Genomic DNA, 16677 nt, shown 5'->3' with positions numbered 1-16677 from the left:
AACCATAACCATGGAGTACTTGATTTTTAGTTTAATAAAACTACATCTAAACCAAATCTCAACTAAAAAAATGTGACTTAGGTGATGGACCCCCATCCAAGTCCAAGAATAGTGAGAGGCCCAAAATATTATTACGATTAATTTCTATCGCTTAGTAGTACTTATTAGCGTTATTTATATTGTAGTATATAGTATCTAAGAAATATTATTAATTATCTATATTAAAAATTCGATTTTATTTCTTTATAATGTTAAATAAATATTTAAATAATAAATCATGCTTTGATTTTTATGAACTTCGTAAGATTACAAAAGTCCGACAATAATTTTTAATGTATTAAAATCAAATTTATCATATAAAATGCAAAAATTATACTAAATGTAAATTAAATGATAACTATGTTAATGTAGCATGATATTTCTCTATAGAATCATGTATGAGCTATACATGAGTCTTTGCATAAAATGGTACTACTAATAAAATCAATGTATCTTTCTTTCATTCTTTCACTATACAACACATTCACCTCAGTTTTCTCAAAGGCAAAGCTCTTCCAAAGAGCTTCTCCACCTCACTTGCTTCCATTTTCATATCATTCAACAAATCCATCTCTTCCTTACTCAGCTCTTGCAAGAAGTAATCCTTGTCTTTGATCAGCTCTTGGAACCCTTCCGCCAACCTCTCGAACAACGTCCTCTCCGTCTCCTTCGCCCTCTCGACTTCCTGCTCGACCTCCTGCTCGATCTCCTCGACCTCCCTCGCGACGATCCCCTCGCCCTCCTCCACCGTCTTCTCCAGCCGCTCCACTAGGGGGGGCTCGGGCCCGCATGTGTTGTCCGTCTTGATGAACTGGCTCAGGTCGCGGCCGACGCTCTTCGCCGCCTTCTCCAGCCGAGGCACGATGCTCTCGGGCAGAACCGCGCTCCGGGTGTAGATTACTGCGCCGCCGTAGCCGTCCCACGCGTCGTTCCGGCCGCGGTAGTAGACGAATATGTAGTCATCCGGTTTGTTTTCCACCTGGGCTGAGAGAATGTACCTGCTCAAACGATTCAGAATCAATATTGTTGTGACAAAATAGAGCAATTGTGTAATCGAAACAAACAGAAACGTAAAGAGACACAGATTTACGTGGTTTGGCTACGTCCAAGGACATGAAACGGAGAACAGATTGTATTCAAATTGTTTTCGGATTCTAGAATTGTGTGCCCTACTTCTATATAAAAAGGCACACGGATGACGGGCTAGACTCAATATAACAATTAGGGCATAAAACAGAAACATAGCATAGACCCCGTTTGACTAGCGGGAAACTACACAGATTCAAGGCATACTAACAAATACGTTAAACTCGAACTTGAGACATTTGTCCTTTGACAGTAACCACTCTGCTGCTAAGCCAACACATCAGAATCACCAGTAATGAGAGCACTATAAAGTAGGTATCAAAATGGTCGGTCAGTCGGGGCCGATCAGGTTATGATTTTTCTTGGCCGGGTCGACCCTAAACTCCTGAGCTGATTATTGGGCCAATCCATTTAACCGACCCGGTCTATTTTATCTCAAGTCTATAAATGTGTAGCTAAATTTGCCACCTCTATCAACAAGTGCCTTATAGCTAACTTAACATTGTGCCGAACGATATTGGCGTGTTGCCAATTATCGTGGAACGAAGGGGGTATATGTTACGCAATGCAAAAATTTGAGCAATGAGCGTAAGCAAGACTGCAGAAGTTACCAGTCATCTTGGTAGTGAAGATACTCATTGTCGTGGTTGTACAATATCCCCGGATATTTAGGATCTTGGACGAAGTTCTGAACTGCTGTTCGGGTGAAGAAGCCCGTGTCTGGAGTCTTGACACGCCATGTCAAGTTCGCCACAAGCTTGTTCCCCTCAGTGTGGAACTCGTGTAGTTGGCAGTCAAAAGTGTCGAATGTGGGATTCAAACCGCTGCTTATGAACCACTTCCCGTTGAAATCATTCATGTTGAAGTTCTGGACTAGAAGGGCCGGATCTGGCGCGGGGAAGTCGCCTAGATCAGATTTTTGAGGCACGCACTTCTTCCGCGAGACTGCACAGTCATTGAACTCGTCCACAACGCTGTTTGCAAACAAATCTCCGCACTTTATCTGTGATACACAATGATCAGAAAACCTCAAACCTACTTTTTAGATCTATGAAAAGCTTAAGGCATTCGTATCTATGGCAAACGTTCGAGTTACCTGGCATTCAGTCTCGTCCGGCCTGTTGTTGCACGTGTTGAGACACGCGACGTTAGCAGCACAAGATGGATTCGCGATGCACTTTGCAAGCTCGATTCTGCACCCAACATCATTGTATCAAATTATAAGACACGAAATGGCATAGTCGTACTATTGTCACTACTATGTGCTCAAAATTTCAATTTCGGGTTACCTACACTCCTTGAGTAAGCAAGTACAAGTTTTCAATGCGTCCACAGCTTGAGCCGAGGGACTCATCATCAGTGCTAACGTTACTACCACCGCTGCTCCCTCAACATAGCTCCGTTTCTTCCAAAAATCAAGATTAGCCACCTCCGGGAAACACAGTTTCTTCTTCACCTATACATAACAAGAATGTGTGAAACACAGAAGCAATGGCAACAACTCTTTGAGAACACATCAAGAAGTGGACTCATCACCTCAGCTATAATTGTGCTAATCCCTCTACAGCTTGAAGGTGACTGTCTCGGCCCCAACCCTTCACGAAACTGATGAGTAGTATTTAACAACTTCAGGCACCGGTGGCTCCATTTACCCGAACCTACTCTTATTGCAAGTAGATTGCCGTTGAGATCAGCTCTACTGCAGCCATATCTTTCACAACTAGCTAGCTTCGATTTATCATGCAATAGTTTGCTTTCACCATTGGAAAGCACTCCTGAGTATAGCGGAAAAGCCATGGCTCACGCTGATGAAAGCCGAACACTAACTTAGTTAGAGCAATCATGTTAGAGATGCTTCTAACATGTCAAACATGAATGTTTTACCAAATTCATCATCAAAAGTCCATGTATATACCAGTATTGTTTGTGATATAGCATTGCAATACAAATCATGATTTCTTTTCATATAGATCCAAGCATAGTAATACTCCATTGGCATATGAATTTCATCATAGTTTTAGATTGAAGGATGATTCTCACATGAACTATTTAATGCCAATCAGCAACTCTCTCGAACATATTTTCATTTGCAACGACAGTTAAGATAATCTAGATATTATTCCAAATACAGAAGACACAATAGCATAAACACAAATCATGAGCTCTACAAATACAAAAAAATAAAGTAACTCAAGCATCCTGAACTATAGTTCAAATCCATACAAGTGGGTCATTTCTCCATTTACAACACACTCAACTAACATTCTTAGAGGGAGTATTTGAAAAAAAAAATATTTTCATATTTCATAGATTCCCCCCACACCAAGCAGAATCCAACTGTATATTCCTTGAAGAGAATCATGAATCTTTCCGCCTTGATTCATTGACATTTTCAATGAAGCTTTCATCTTTCATGAATATAACAGCTAATAAAGTGTATCTTTCAAGTAAACGGCTGCGGGTATCTAATAATGGATTTTCTATATTATATGCTAATTTCAGATTAAGCACTTGAGAAGCAGAATTTCATGGTATTTCACTCAAAACCCTCACTGCATCTCTTGGGATTCTTAAAGAAAAAAATTTTAATCAAACTAAATGTCACCATTGCACAATCTCTCACAACCCCTCAAACTTGCTATATTGGGATTATGCGTTATCAATTCTTGAAATATATATGTACACTACTAATTACTAAAGCAAAAACACAAAAGTGTCAAAAAACAGAATTTCATTGTATTTCAGTCAAAACCCCTCACTTAATCACTTGGGATTCTCAAAGAGACAATTTTTTTCAGCAAGAATCAATTTTTAACCAACTAAATGCCAAATTGCACAATCTCTCACAACCCCTCAAACTAAAATGAGTTTTCACACTTAATAAACATATAAACTGTGCTAAATATGAGAATTGAGAAATGCCAATACTTCTTAATAGTGCAAACTAAGACAAAACCAAATGTAGAAAGAAAAGAGCAGAGAGAGAGAGCCCAAAAACCTTGAACATGTGAAACGAGAATGGCCATCCTATTTTTTGGGCATTGAGTGGTGAAAGAGAAAAAGATTAGAGTTAAAAATTTGGAAGGGGAAAATAGGTGACGTGTGGAGTTTGATAGGATAAGGGGTCTTCTGATTATGAGCCCTGCAACGTTGATAAATGATAGGTGGGGTTTTTATGGAAACTTATTCAATTTTCGACCATACGTTGAAATTATATTACGTTAATATTCTTATTGCTATTATAAAAATAATTATAAAAAATTTTTAAGATAAAAGAAATAGTTGTTATGAGTTAGTATTAAGTACTAATTTTCTTTTAATCCAGGTGAAATAGTCTTAATTAATCACATGAATAATGTAAACGGTTTAGATTGAAGTGTTTTTCCCTACACGGACTCGGCTGTCATTGCCCTAAGCCACTAACGGCATCACTAAGAAGTTGTGACATGTATATACTTCTTTCATCCACAACTATTAGTCTTGTTTTTTCATTTTAATTCGATAAGTTTCTCCCTCTATAATTATATGAGAATCATTTACCAAATATTTTAATTATTTTTATCATATTTCTTTTATATTTTAATAATTTTATATTAAAAATGTGTCGAACTTATTGATATTCATCCAAATGTAATGAAATCAAGAAATTAGTCAACATAGGTACCAATGTCGTTGTGACAATATAAATCATGACCTAAGAAATTACCATTAATTACTTTTCTTGTTAGTTGTTCTTAACGCTAATTCTGTTTTGAGTGTTGATTCCTACTCGGAAACTTGATCACTAATTTGTTATTTACTTGTAATGACAGATTGCTTTAAAATGTCATTTTTTTCATAAAATTTCATCCTTAAATGAGTTATCTACCCTACTAAACATATTTTTATAAACCAACTTTCTAGTTAATAGTACTATGATGAGTACACTTTCTATATTCTAATATCTTCGTCACATGTTCAAGTTCAATTGTAAAATACACAATACAGTATAATTCTCAAATGAAATATATAGAATTATAGATTATCAATTTAAGAAAAAAATTGATGTTATATAGGTGTTATTTGTTGCCACAACATAGGAAGAGTGACTCTATGAGTGCATTTTTTTCGCTTATAGAATTGTACTAATGATTTTTATTAAAATCAGGGTCGTTTAAACATTTTTTGGAAAGTTTTTCGTTATAGAAATGGTCCAATTATTTATACTCATATTAATTTTTTTGGAAAAAAACCCTTCATTGTACAAAATGTTTATATTACTTTTATCAAGTGCACCTATCTAATAGGAGTATTCTCTAAAGATTATCAGAATCATCACAAAGAACTATGAGGAAGACACTGTACCTGATTTTGAGAACTTAAAATACAATAAAACTTTTGTCTTAAAACAAAATTTATACTAGGAATATTTTTTTTTCTTTTCATATAGGCACCAATATTGAAGATTAAATTGATTAATGTTTCTATTATACCAACCAAAAAACAGCAGATCGATGCCAAAAAGATAATTTCAAGAACAAGGTTGCAAAGTCCGAAGCATAAAAAAGAAAAAAGAGAAGAAAAAAAAAGAATATTCGAATCTCTCTTCGGTTGAAATGAGGAAGAAGCCACCTATAAATGTGTGCATGGCTTACTTTGTTTACAAAAGAAATTCTTACTTATAGAAATATGAAAATAATTATCTTTTGAAAATTTCAAGCAATTTTGTAATGCAATATCGAATTTTCACATAAAGATGGAAATCGGATGGCAGTGCTTGATGAAGTTTCGACTTCATTCTCTCTTTCAAAGGACTTTGCTTTGTGTTTTAGCCATTTCACTACCATCATTTTCTTATTCAGGTTCTTTAAATTTGTTTCATCTTATTTTCTCGATTTTCGTATTTCTACGTAGGAACCATGTCATAATCTGAATTAGTAGTCCCTGCAAGGTTGACAATTTTCAACAAAAAATACGACATAAACGCACTCAAAATTAATGGGGTATTATTAAATCTTACTCCTTATCGGACCTAATAAACATATGATAATTTCGGATTTAGGCCGAGTTTAGATAAATCAATTGATAATCAAAGTTATTAGCATTATAATTATTTACTTCATTAGTTGTAAAATAATTGATTTGTAGCATTTCTTTTTAGATGTCTCAAGGTAAATTATGCATTTCCTTTGAAAAAAATTAACTCTTATACTCTGTCTATTTTATTGTCTTTTCTTGTTCATATGTTATTTTATCTGCCATAGTTATCTCCTACTTAACTCGATAAACATCACTTTCTTAACTCTCATGCCCAAAAGAAATTAATCGTTTTACATGGGACATAGAACATTATTAGAGTTAGGATTGTGTTTATATTTTCAAATTCATAAGAAACATCCATTCATTGTTTTCACAGCTGCCGCTTTCGCCGCCACCACCACACTATCAGGGTATATCTACCATAAAACATGTATGAATCATTTCATGTTATTATTCAACGTGGTTGTCGTGTGTTATCAAGTTTGCAAATACAGAATCATATCACTAACAAGTTCATATTCGGGTTATAGGTTTTCTTACCAAATCGTGTTCGAGTTAGCCTTAACAAGTTGGATCATTATCAAGACGATGCAATAACAACCAAACCCATGTGATTTATCAACCCCTGTACTTCTCTATGTTGTACCCTTTCACACCATTCACTAAGACTTTGGTTTCTCCTATTCATTTTTCTTGTTTTATCCACATCTAACCAAGAGAGCCACATTACTCATTATTCCGTTACTAAAACCGAGCACAAGAAACATGATTAACCTGTTATGTCCACAGTTGCTACTTATGAGTTTAATAATCCGATTACCATCATTGAGCATGATCAAGATTTGTTCTCGATTTATCATTTTATCCAATTTAATCTTATGATTCTTGCTTTTTCTCTCTACTAAATGTTCTGATCAAATAAAATGCACTTACACTTGCAGCTTGCACGTTGGACTTCACTCCATATCCGTACAGACCTTTAGGTGGATGCAATGGCGTTAAAGAGAGCGTAAGCGACTGGAACATCTCCCCCCGCACCAGCTGCTGCCAAGAAGCTCTCATCGTGTACGCGCATGCATTAGCTCTCGTCGCAAAAAACAGCTCATCGGGGACCATCTTCCTCAGCCAAGATCAGTGGACCGACTGCACTCGTGCACCCTTTCAGCTACAGCCCAACATGTCGATCGAAAGCTGTGGCTTCAACAATTTCTACTATGGGAGTGGCAAGTGCTCAATGCTGAAGCTCTCGGACATCGACCCGAATGTCACAAGCCAGTGCTCCAGCTTCGCCTCTTACGACGAAGCCTGTGGGATTTGCACGAAGAAGATATCAACGGCGTTGGATACGATGATGGAAAGTCTGGATGTGAAGGGGAATGATACAGAGAGAGCTACTTGTCTCGTTGGCCTTATGGTCTCAGTTATTGCTGGGAAGAAGAATGGTGCCTCTGATGATTTTGAGAGATGCTTGCCTGCTTTGGCTGGTCCAGGTTGGCTCTCCCACTCTCGGCTATATTTACAAAATCGATAAAACGCATTCCTAGAATGCGTCATTGAGTAATCATGCATTTGGGAAATGCGTGATTAAAATACGCATTCTCAGGAAGCATAACTCAAACACACATTTGCCAAATGCGCAACTCATTTGATGTGTATTCCCATTCAATATAAGTGAGTTATGCATTTGGCAAATGCATGTTTAAATTACACATTCGTGGAATGTGTATTTAAGTTGTTCATTTGCCAAATGTGTGACCACTAAATTACGCATTCTATAAACGTCTTCTTATCAATTTTGTAAATAACAAAAAAAAAGTACCTCTCTCTGTCTCATGGTCTGACTTGAAACATGTCTTCTTTCTTGCAGCGCCTCATAACTACATCAAGATAAGTTGTGAGTGAAACATCACTAAATTTCTAGTTTTTTTATGATCTATTAAGTATGACTCATTTGACTCAATATAAAGAAAAATGTGTGTGTTTGCGTGTGAATTGTGATCAGATGGTGTGGCTGAAGCTCTACTAGCAGTGGTTCTGGCCATGATCGGCTTAGCTGCAATCATAACGCTGATAAAATACGTAACCAAGAATGAAAAGCAAAAGAAGAGGAAATCACCAGAAACAAAAGGCGTGCCGGATATCCCTGGCCTCTACAAATTCTCAAAGGCGGAGATTGACAGTGCGATAAACCACGGAGGCAAGAAGAAGTGCTTAGGAAGAGGCAGTGCAGGCCTGGTTTACAAGGGTGTACTTCCCAGTGGGCAGTTGGTGGCAATCAAGCAGATATACAAGAGCAACACGTCTGATTCGTTCACCCGGGAAATAGAGGGCCTTTCGAGGGTCAGGCATCCGAATCTCGTATGTCTCTTTGGCTGCTGCATAGAGGATGGGGAGCAGTACCTCGTGTACGAGTACTGCCCTCACGGGAACCTTGCTCATCATCTTCTACGTACGTCATTTCTCGTTTTTCTGTTTTTGCTCTTGGAAACATCATTCATCTTGCTCATGACCGTTCGAATGTGCAGGGAAGGACACTGTCCTAATGTGGGAGGACCGAGTGAGAATCCTGAGGGAATGCGCGTTGGCTCTTAGGTATCTTCATCACCACACGAGTGGATGCATCGTTCATAGAGACATCAAGGTGAGAACCAACTAACCTGTTTCAAAGCGATTTTTACACGATCACGTCGATCAGTTCAATATGAAATTGTGTTGATTGTGGGTTCTTGTTTTGACAGCTGACAAACATTCTTCTCACTCATGATATGCAAGCAAAGCTGTCTGATTTTGGTCTGGCTAGGATGATAGGTATGGAAGAGAGCAAAGTGTTTACCGATGTTCGAGGAACGATAGGATATATGGATCCTGAATATATGAGCAATGCCAAACTAACCAGTGCCAGCGACATCTACAGTTTTGGCATTGTCATGCTGCAGCTCTTATCCGGGCAGAGGGTCATCGAGCTCGATCTGGACGCAAGAGACCAGCTCACCAGGAAGGTTCTTTCATCACTGTAGCCATATATGATGGTCTCAAATCTGCACACACACAAAAAAAATTGCATCTAGAAAAGGGGATTAAGAATATGAAAATGATGCAGGCAAAAGATGTGAACAAGCAAAAACGGCCACTAGCAGATTTTCAAGATCTTAAGATGAAAGGAAATATTGTGATGGTAGATTTTAAGTCCATACTGCAATTAGCAGTGCTCTGTGTGGCAAGTTCCAGCACCGGCCGCCCAAGCGTAGATGAGGTTGTAGAAGAGCTCGAGAAGGCTTTGAAAAACACACAGCTGCAAATGGTTAGTACAATATTCAAGTTATGCATCCATTGCTACGTAAACATTCATATATATGCATTGCCAGTATGTAGGTGTGTATGTTATTTGGAATACGAAATCACTAACGAGGCACTTGGTTGGCTTGCAGAGACAAAGGGAAAAGAGTTCATTTGAAGCAACACCCTCGAAATCACCAGAAGTGATTCATGTGTGATCCAAAGATGAAGTTTTTTCAAGCCTTTAGTAGAGATGCTTCATACAAATAATAGAAAGACGTGACGTAAATACACTGAATTAGTGACCATGAAGCCCGAGAGCCGGGTTTTCTCAGCACTCCTGTTACATGTATATTTTAGCAAGAGAGTAAACTTTTCGTACCTTCCATCGTCCCTTTGTTTTCAGAAAAAACAAGGATTGATTTGATGATTTCTCAGTTTGAACTCAATCCTCAACTGATTAAAGGAACTTACAGCAACAACCTCACAAAATGATAAAGATGGTCATAAACATCATCCAGAAATTGTATAACAATAACAAATCCCAAGGATTCAAACCTAAAGACCTCCATCATACATCCATGGCGAATGACATTTTGTACCCCAGACGAGGTACAAATGGAAAAGTAGATATTTAGAAAATAAAACAAATAAGCCCTCCACCATGGAGTAGAACTAGGATTTTAAGCTGAAATATCATGGTAAGGACAAAAAATATGATATGAACCAATCCATTTGGAGTTAAGCTTAAAACTTTAAATTCAAAAAAGTGGTACAAATTTAGGGTCCTTCAACTGGATCCATGTGGATCAATACAAGCAAGATTGCACTTTAGACTAAATGCTAACTCCAGCATGAGTGCATGACATGATCTAAGCATTTCAGGTAGAGGTTTTCAAATAGATCGTGACTATAAACTCCACTTAAACTAATTTCCTAATCACGGAAAGATAGTTTCGTATTTACACCAGAGAATGCTACACAAGTCTTTATTTTGCATTATGATCTGATCCAGAGGGAAATTGCAAGCGTGTTCGGGTGCTCATGTCACGTACCACAATGCCAGTCACATACATTGATAAGCCAGCAGACTACGTATCGACTGAAGCTATCAACTTTCTGTCTCGTATTCATCAGCTGAGCTGTGTTCGCCTGGCGATATGTAGTTCAAGAAAGTTTTGGCTGCTTTACCAACAACACGAGAAGTCTTCTTTGCAGCCCCTGCCACAACCGGTTGTAGTGAGATGATAGGCAGGCTAGCTCTTTCCTGAATCATGGCTTTTTTACATAAAGTACAATTATTTCGTTTATTCAAGAATGTTTAATATGCATAAAAATGCCTCATTTTGTTAACTGAGAAGAAAATGAATTGAGTGTCTTACCCATTGTTTGTTCGCGAGCAAGTGAACCTATTTGACGAGCTCCTGCTTCGGCTGCTTGCACTACTTGAGCAGACTTGTTGACCCCGTCTGTTATTTCTTGGCTGAGAAACAGATGAAGCAGCACATATTTAGAAGACCTTTCACAGCTTCTAACAACTACCAATTCTATCAATCCTATGACATATTCTAAATACTTCAACTAATTTATCCACCCAAAGAACTAGGAAGACTGGATCATTACCAGTGAACTACTCGTCAGGAGAAATGAAAATGTTTAAATACCTCAAGTCACTCAATTCCAGTGTGAGATCACTGATTTCCATCCCAGACAGCCTGACAGCTGCCATTGTACTGGGGAGCTCCTCACGTGCAGTATCAGCTAATTTTGAAAGAGATATAGCAGCCCTTCGCATTGCCTACAGCAAAAGGAAAGTAAATGAATCCATAAAGTCCAGTCTTTCTTAGTCTTGAGCGGTTACTTATATCTTTTACTTTTAATTTCCCTGCAATCTAAGATGATTTCTCTATTGTTTTTCAAACTTAGCAATACAGCCACAAGTAAGATATACCACCAAACCAATTACATGGAACTTGGATCCTTACCATAACCAAAATCATAAGAGCACACTAATTTGTCCCAAAAGATTATCGTTTTAGAAAGCAACTTCTTCAAATTTTATTCACAACGCACTTCTTGTCTTACTGCATCACCATATCATAATAAAAGTCCAAATAAACCCAAGCAATATATCATCATTCCAAAGAGATTGAGAGAGAAAGAGAATACAATTATACTTACAAATAGCGTTGGCACAGCTGCGGCAACAAGGCAAGCGAATGCAACAGAAGTCTGCAAATCATCAATTTAACAATATTTCATCTCATACAGAACAAAATCAAAAATTAATTATACACACAATAAAGATGCAAAATAAACAAATTAAATATTTGAAGTAAAACAAAAACAATCACAATACCGAGTCCAAACAATCGAAAACGAAATTAATTTGCGTAACCGAAAGCAAATTACCGTGCAACCGATGAAGGTAAGGAGCAAAAAAGCCTGATCGCCCAAGCTCAATCTAGGGCGCGGAGTCAAATTAGGTGGAGAAAAAGGGCTTCTCACTTGAAAACTCAACGATTCAACTCCGCTCTGCGTCTCCGACGCCAAATCCCCAAATTGAGAAGTATGCGGCAACGGCGCCGTCGTGCCACTCGAATTTCCCGATCTGCACAAAACTCTGAGACTGAACCGCCGCCGTCTGAGCGGTTTCAGGTCCGCCGTGAGGCGGAAAACGCCGTTCTGGATCCAAAATTGAGGCGCCTTTGGAAGAGAAAATTGAGGGGCGGCTGTTAGTGAGCCGCCGGAGGGTTTCATTGCCGGCGGTGGGAAATGGCTTTGAAAACACAGATAGTGGAAATGAGCTGGAAAAATGGAACTATTTTAGTAGCGGAGAGTACAACAATTCATTGCAGTGGAATTCCTCTGATTTTAGGCCTGTCTTCTCCGGGAAATTCGGGTTTATGGGGGAGTTTACACTAAATGTTACGTAAATGTACCCATTTTGTTATCTATTCCACAAATGGGAAAAACGCCAACCACATTGGCGTTTTTATTAGTAAATACGCCAACGTCATTGGCGTGTTTTAAGGTAAATACGCCAACGATGATGGCGTTTTATACCGTATTTTGGGTGTATGCTCTCGGATTGTAATTACGATAAAACACGCCAACTTGGTTGGCGTGTGTAAATAAAAAAACGCATTTGTAAATGGCGTGTTATTTTTGTTGAAACGCCGAACATATTGGCGTTTTTCTAAAAGACGCCAACCCGAGTGGCGTATTTACTTAATCATTAAAAACGCCAACCTGAGTGGCGTGTTTAATCAGACTGATATACCAGGCGTTCCTCCCCCAAATCGCGAAAACCTCACAACACACAGCCGTCGCGATTTCTCCAGCTGCGCGCCTTCTCTCCGTGATTTCGGCATACATTCATCAATCGGTGCTATTCTCTCCCAAATTCATCTATTTTATTCGGTTAGTATGCTTACCTTTTACATTATTATAGTAATTGGTGGATAGCTAGGGTTTGTAATGGGTTGTGAATTGAGTAGAAATATTATGCATTTTGGATTGGTTGAATGATATTATTGTTGATTATTATGTTGGATTGTGTTGGGTTTAAGTTAATTTGTGTATAAATTTGATTATAAACCTAAACCCTAGGGTTTTTATAGCTAAAAAATTGGGCAAATTGTTTTGATTTATGTGGGTTTTGGTTGATGTATGTTGATTAGTTTAGATTGTTAAATTTGTTTATATTGTTAGGTTTGTCAAATTGAAATTGGACAAATTGAAAATGTTAGGTTAGGCAAAATTGAAATTGGTAGGTTGGGCGAATTGTTAATTGAAATTGTTAATTTTGTGTAGGTGAATTGGTTTATGATTTTGAATGTGCAATGTTGTGTAACTTGCTTATTTGATGTTGGTGTTCAATTTTGTGATATTGGATTAAATTGTATCTAATTATTGAAATGGTTTATGGTTGGTTATTGTTGAATTTGGTTTATGAAATTGGATTAAATGTTATGGTTGGTTATTGTTGAATTTGAATTATGTAGGTAAATTATGGCATCATCTTCAACCTCTCGTCGTCGGCTTGCATGTGGTCCTGCGGATCCATCTGTATTATATTTTCAGAGACAACACGTCTCTAACAATATATGGGCAGGAGTTCAATCCGAATATGTACGTTGCCGACGATATGAAGGAATAATTTGGGATGTTCCCATCAATCAATATGTCTTGGCAATAGTGGACCAGATGGGGTTTGGGGGTATATTAAGGTGTGGTAAACCAAAAGACATTGACCACCATCTTATCACAGCTCTGATTGAACGTTGGAGGCCAGAGACTCACACGTTTCACTTTCCAGTCGGTGAAGCGACTGTGACACTGGAAGACGTCGAGGTCTTATGGGGCCTGAAAGTTGATGGAGAGGCTCTGACAGCTTACATCCCCCCGACGGAAGCGGGACATTGGATGGACAGGTGTTTGGATTTTCTAGGATTCATACCGGACGCATCTGAGTTGAAGGAAATGGCTTTTAAAATGGCTGTTATTTAAAAACGCCAACGCCATTGGCGTTTTTAAATTAGTTTTTTCTTTGCTCGTTTTTTCTACGCCGAAAGCGGACATTTTGAACAAACACGCCAGTCCCGTTGGCGTGTTTCAGCAATAACACGCCATTCACGTTGGCGTTTTAAAGTGAAAAGAAGCCAATTAAGTAGGCGTCTCTTTAAACACGCCACTCACATCGGCGTGTCCTATAAAAAACGCTCCCACAGTTAGAGTTTTTAATCATTTCATCATTATTCAATATATAAGTACATACAAATATTACCCTATACATTAGTCCAAATCTTGCTAAATACAGAAATCCAATATTACACAATGCATACGTTCAATTGTCTCGCCTTTTCCGCGTAAAAAAGCTACGGATCCCCTTCCCGATTCTGGCGGTTGAGAGTCTAGACGGAGGAGTCTCTCGCACAACGACATTCTCTAAATCAACCCCAAAATATTCGTCTCGCACAGAAGACCGAGGTGGAGAATGTGGGACATCACTGAGACCGATGTGTTCGCCTGTACCACCAGTGTGGCTGACAGAGTGACGACCTCGAACTGCAGATCTTGGTGGAGGTGGAGGCATAAAATCGTGATCGACATCATCAGTGTGACTGACAGAATGACGACCTCGAACTGCATATCTTGGTGGAGGTGGAGGCAAAGAATCGTCAGCGGCATCATCTATCAACTGAGTATCCATCCTTGGTGGAGGTGGATGCATAAAATCGTCAGCGGCATCATCTACCAACTGAGTATCCATCCTTGAATGAGCATTCGGGCAGTTGCGCCTGTCGTGACCTGGTTGACGGCAATGTTTACATCGGCGTCGGGCTCGTGGCTGGTCAGCTTCACGGACATCCATCTGATTAGGAATCCTAGTAGTACGGTATCGACCGCGACTTTTAGGCATTAACTGAGCTCGTGAACATTGCAAAGTCCATTCAGGCACGGCCCAATAATCTTGGTGTCTGGGTGGATTGAACACCGTAGAATATTGGTGTACCCAAACACTTGTGCGGTATACGGGATCAACAAGCGACAGCATGTTGTCGTTTCTAAAACGCGCAACTGCCGCTGCATGTGAACATGGAAGTCTCCACATCTGCCACTTTTGACATTTGCAGTGCGAGTCCAAGTACTTTACCTTCCACTTATTAGCGCCCTTTCCACCAATTCGACGCTTTGTTCGAACCACATAATGCCCTGCAATTGTGTTGGGTGCTCTCACATTATGCAATTGACCTTTTGCATCATTTTTGCACACCTTTTCATGCGCCCACGGGGTAAGTGGTGTGGCACACTGTGTTGATGCAATTGACCGGTCATTGAACCATTCTATTGTCCTCCAGAATATCATATCAATGCAAGCTTTAATTGGGAGTTGTCTTGCGCCTCTCAACACATTGTTGTAAGATTCCACCATATTAGTGGAAACCTCACCCCATCTTTTGTGTTTGTCATACGCCAGATTCCATTTTTCTAACTCCACGGCATCAAGGTACTGCAAAGCCTCGTTGTTGACGTTTCGAAGTAAACGACGTCTGATCTTAAACTTGCGCTTCTTGGTAGCAATACCAATTTTCCAAACAAGTCTTTTGACCATGATACCTTTGTGATTCTGCAAAACATTCTTTCTAACATGTACCAAGCAAAATCTGTGATGACCCACATTGGGTTCTTCTTTCCATATGGGAGAATTCATTGCATCTATGATTCCCACATGCCTATCAGATATGACACATATTTCATGCTTTGCTACATGAAGTCTAATGCGTTCCATAAACCAATTCCAACTTTCTTTGGTTTCCTCATCAACAATGGCATATGCAACAGGCAAACATTTCTTATTAGCATCAAATCCAACGGCAATAAGAATTTTACCTCGACATCGTCCACGTAGATGAGTTCCATCAACCGTTAAAACTGGTTTGCATAGTTGAAAAGCCTCCACAGCTGGTCCAAAAGCCCAGAATACGTACTTGAATACCTTGTTCATACCATTGCTTAATATGTCATCGTGCATCCATTCCACAATTGTGCCAGGATTTTGTCTTTGCACTTCATTCAAATAAGCTGGTAAAACTTTGAACGACCACTCCCATCCACCGTATACAAGCTCAATCGCTGTCCTCCGAGCATACCATGCTTTCTTGTAACTAACTTTGACATGAAATCTATTTTCAATATCCGCCACAATTGCTTTTACCTTGTAGCAAGGATCGTTTTCTATCTGATGGCGAACACTCAACGCTATCATACCCGACGAAAGATTAGCGTGGCCATTATAGTTACGATCCCCCATGCAAGTATGAGCAGTGCTGAACACTCTAATTTGCCAGTGTTCATCATGCTTCCTCAGTGTTGCTCGGCACTCCCACAAACATTTAGGTAAGGACGTATCTTTCGGATTTCCCTGTGGCCACTTACAAACTGCATGCCATCTCTTTCCTTTACTTTCAACAACTGTATATTGTCGGATTTTTTCCAAATGCCAATGAGTCACAGCTGCCTTCAATTCCAACTTCGTTCTAAATTTAGTATGCAAACCGACATTGGTAGGATCCTTTTCACTCCAATAATGCACACTGGGATCATCACGCTCAAAGTTTTTGGGATCAAAACTATCATATGGACCTGGTAAGGTGCGAAAGTAGTTGATTCCAGGCTGTGGGAACTGTGGAACTACTCTTCCTCCAACTGCCCTTCCACCAACTGATGTTTCTCCAACTGCTGTTTCTCCAA

General features: G+C 39.0%; 5 protein-coding genes across 7 annotated transcripts; 3 read left to right on the top strand and 2 right to left on the bottom strand.

Annotated features, from left to right (window-relative positions):
• Window positions 1-370: 370 nt before the first annotated feature.
• Window positions 371-4260, bottom strand: LOC121783809 (violaxanthin de-epoxidase, chloroplastic-like). The gene is made up of 6 exons (XM_042181987.1): window positions 4124-4260; window positions 2662-2930; window positions 2415-2581; window positions 2222-2318; window positions 1737-2128; window positions 371-1037 (listed from the first exon to the last, which is right to left on the bottom strand). The coding sequence occupies exons 2-6, from the start codon at window positions 2920-2922 to the stop codon at window positions 524-526; spliced, it is 1431 nt and encodes a 476-aa protein (XP_042037921.1). The 5' UTR covers window positions 2923-2930; window positions 4124-4260; the 3' UTR covers window positions 371-523.
• Window positions 4261-7066: 2806 nt separating this feature from the next.
• LOC121784447 lies at window positions 7067-8022 on the top strand (the record flags this gene model as incomplete). The annotated part of the gene is made up of 1 exon (XM_042182582.1): window positions 7067-8022. A coding segment is annotated over one exon (609 nt), but the record flags the coding sequence as incomplete, so codon positions are not given.
• Window positions 8023-8184: 162 nt separating this feature from the next.
• On the top strand, window positions 8185-8901 carry LOC121784446 (wall-associated receptor kinase-like 21). Its single transcript, XM_042182581.1, has one exon. It carries the CDS (start codon window positions 8185-8187, stop codon window positions 8734-8736), a length of 552 nt encoding a protein of 183 aa, XP_042038515.1. The 3' UTR covers window positions 8737-8901.
• An 8-nt stretch (window positions 8902-8909) lies between these two features.
• LOC121784445 (somatic embryogenesis receptor kinase 5-like) lies at window positions 8910-9638 on the top strand. Its single transcript, XM_042182579.1, has 3 exons — window positions 8910-9143; window positions 9245-9445; window positions 9510-9638. Exons 1-3 carry the CDS (start codon window positions 8910-8912, stop codon window positions 9636-9638), a joined length of 564 nt encoding a protein of 187 aa, XP_042038513.1.
• A 516-nt stretch (window positions 9639-10154) lies between these two features.
• Window positions 10155-12278, bottom strand: LOC121784558. Of its 3 annotated transcripts, none has more exons than XM_042182719.1 (5): window positions 11833-12277; window positions 11602-11652; window positions 11085-11218; window positions 10803-10903; window positions 10155-10698 (listed from the first exon to the last, which is right to left on the bottom strand). In XM_042182719.1, exons 1-5 carry the CDS (start codon window positions 12178-12180, stop codon window positions 10532-10534), a joined length of 801 nt encoding a protein of 266 aa, XP_042038653.1. In that variant the 5' UTR covers window positions 12181-12277; the 3' UTR covers window positions 10155-10531. The 3 variants fall into 3 exon arrangements, with proteins under 3 accessions (XP_042038653.1, XP_042038654.1, XP_042038655.1); XM_042182720.1 differs by having other exon boundaries at window positions 10155-10641; XM_042182721.1 differs by having other exon boundaries at window positions 10545-10687; window positions 11833-12278.
• Between the last annotated feature and the right edge of the window lie 4399 nt (window positions 12279-16677).

Source organism: Salvia splendens, chromosome 21, assembly GCF_004379255.2.
Source record: "Salvia splendens isolate huo1 chromosome 21, SspV2, whole genome shotgun sequence".
Taxonomy (NCBI): domain Eukaryota; kingdom Viridiplantae; phylum Streptophyta; class Magnoliopsida; order Lamiales; family Lamiaceae; genus Salvia; species Salvia splendens.
This window is presented reverse-complemented; position numbering and strand designations above follow the sequence as displayed.

What these genes read in the sequence shown, in the direction of transcription:
- LOC121783809 (XM_042181987.1), bottom strand. Translation starts at nt 2,922, where the DNA reads ATGGCTTTTCCGCTATACTCAGGAGTGCTTTCCAATGGTGAAAGCAAA. An exon ending in TTAGCACAATTATAGCTGAG is followed by an intron (nt 2,582 to 2,661) that starts GTGATGAGTCCA and finishes TGTTATGTATAG; the next exon opens with GTGAAGAAGAAACTGTGTTT. An exon ending in TGCTTACTCAAGGAGTGTAG is followed by an intron (nt 2,319 to 2,414) that starts GTAACCCGAAAT and finishes TGTTGGGTGCAG; the next exon opens with AATCGAGCTTGCAAAGTGCA.
- LOC121784446 (XM_042182581.1), top strand. Translation starts at nt 8,185, where the DNA reads ATGATCGGCTTAGCTGCAATCATAACGCTGATAAAATACGTAACCAAG.
- LOC121784445 (XM_042182579.1), top strand. Translation starts at nt 8,910, where the DNA reads ATGCAAGCAAAGCTGTCTGATTTTGGTCTGGCTAGGATGATAGGTATG. An exon ending in GAGACCAGCTCACCAGGAAG is followed by an intron (nt 9,144 to 9,244) that starts GTTCTTTCATCA and finishes AAAATGATGCAG; the next exon opens with GCAAAAGATGTGAACAAGCA. An exon ending in AAAACACACAGCTGCAAATG is followed by an intron (nt 9,446 to 9,509) that starts GTTAGTACAATA and finishes ATGCATTGCCAG; the next exon opens with TATGTAGGTGTGTATGTTAT.
- LOC121784558 (XM_042182719.1), bottom strand. Translation starts at nt 12,180, where the DNA reads ATGAAACCCTCCGGCGGCTCACTAACAGCCGCCCCTCAATTTTCTCTT. An exon ending in TTACCTTCATCGGTTGCACG is followed by an intron (nt 11,653 to 11,832) that starts GTAATTTGCTTT and finishes GATGATTTGCAG; the next exon opens with ACTTCTGTTGCATTCGCTTG. An exon ending in CAGCTGTGCCAACGCTATTT is followed by an intron (nt 11,219 to 11,601) that starts GTAAGTATAATT and finishes CTTTTGCTGTAG; the next exon opens with GCAATGCGAAGGGCTGCTAT.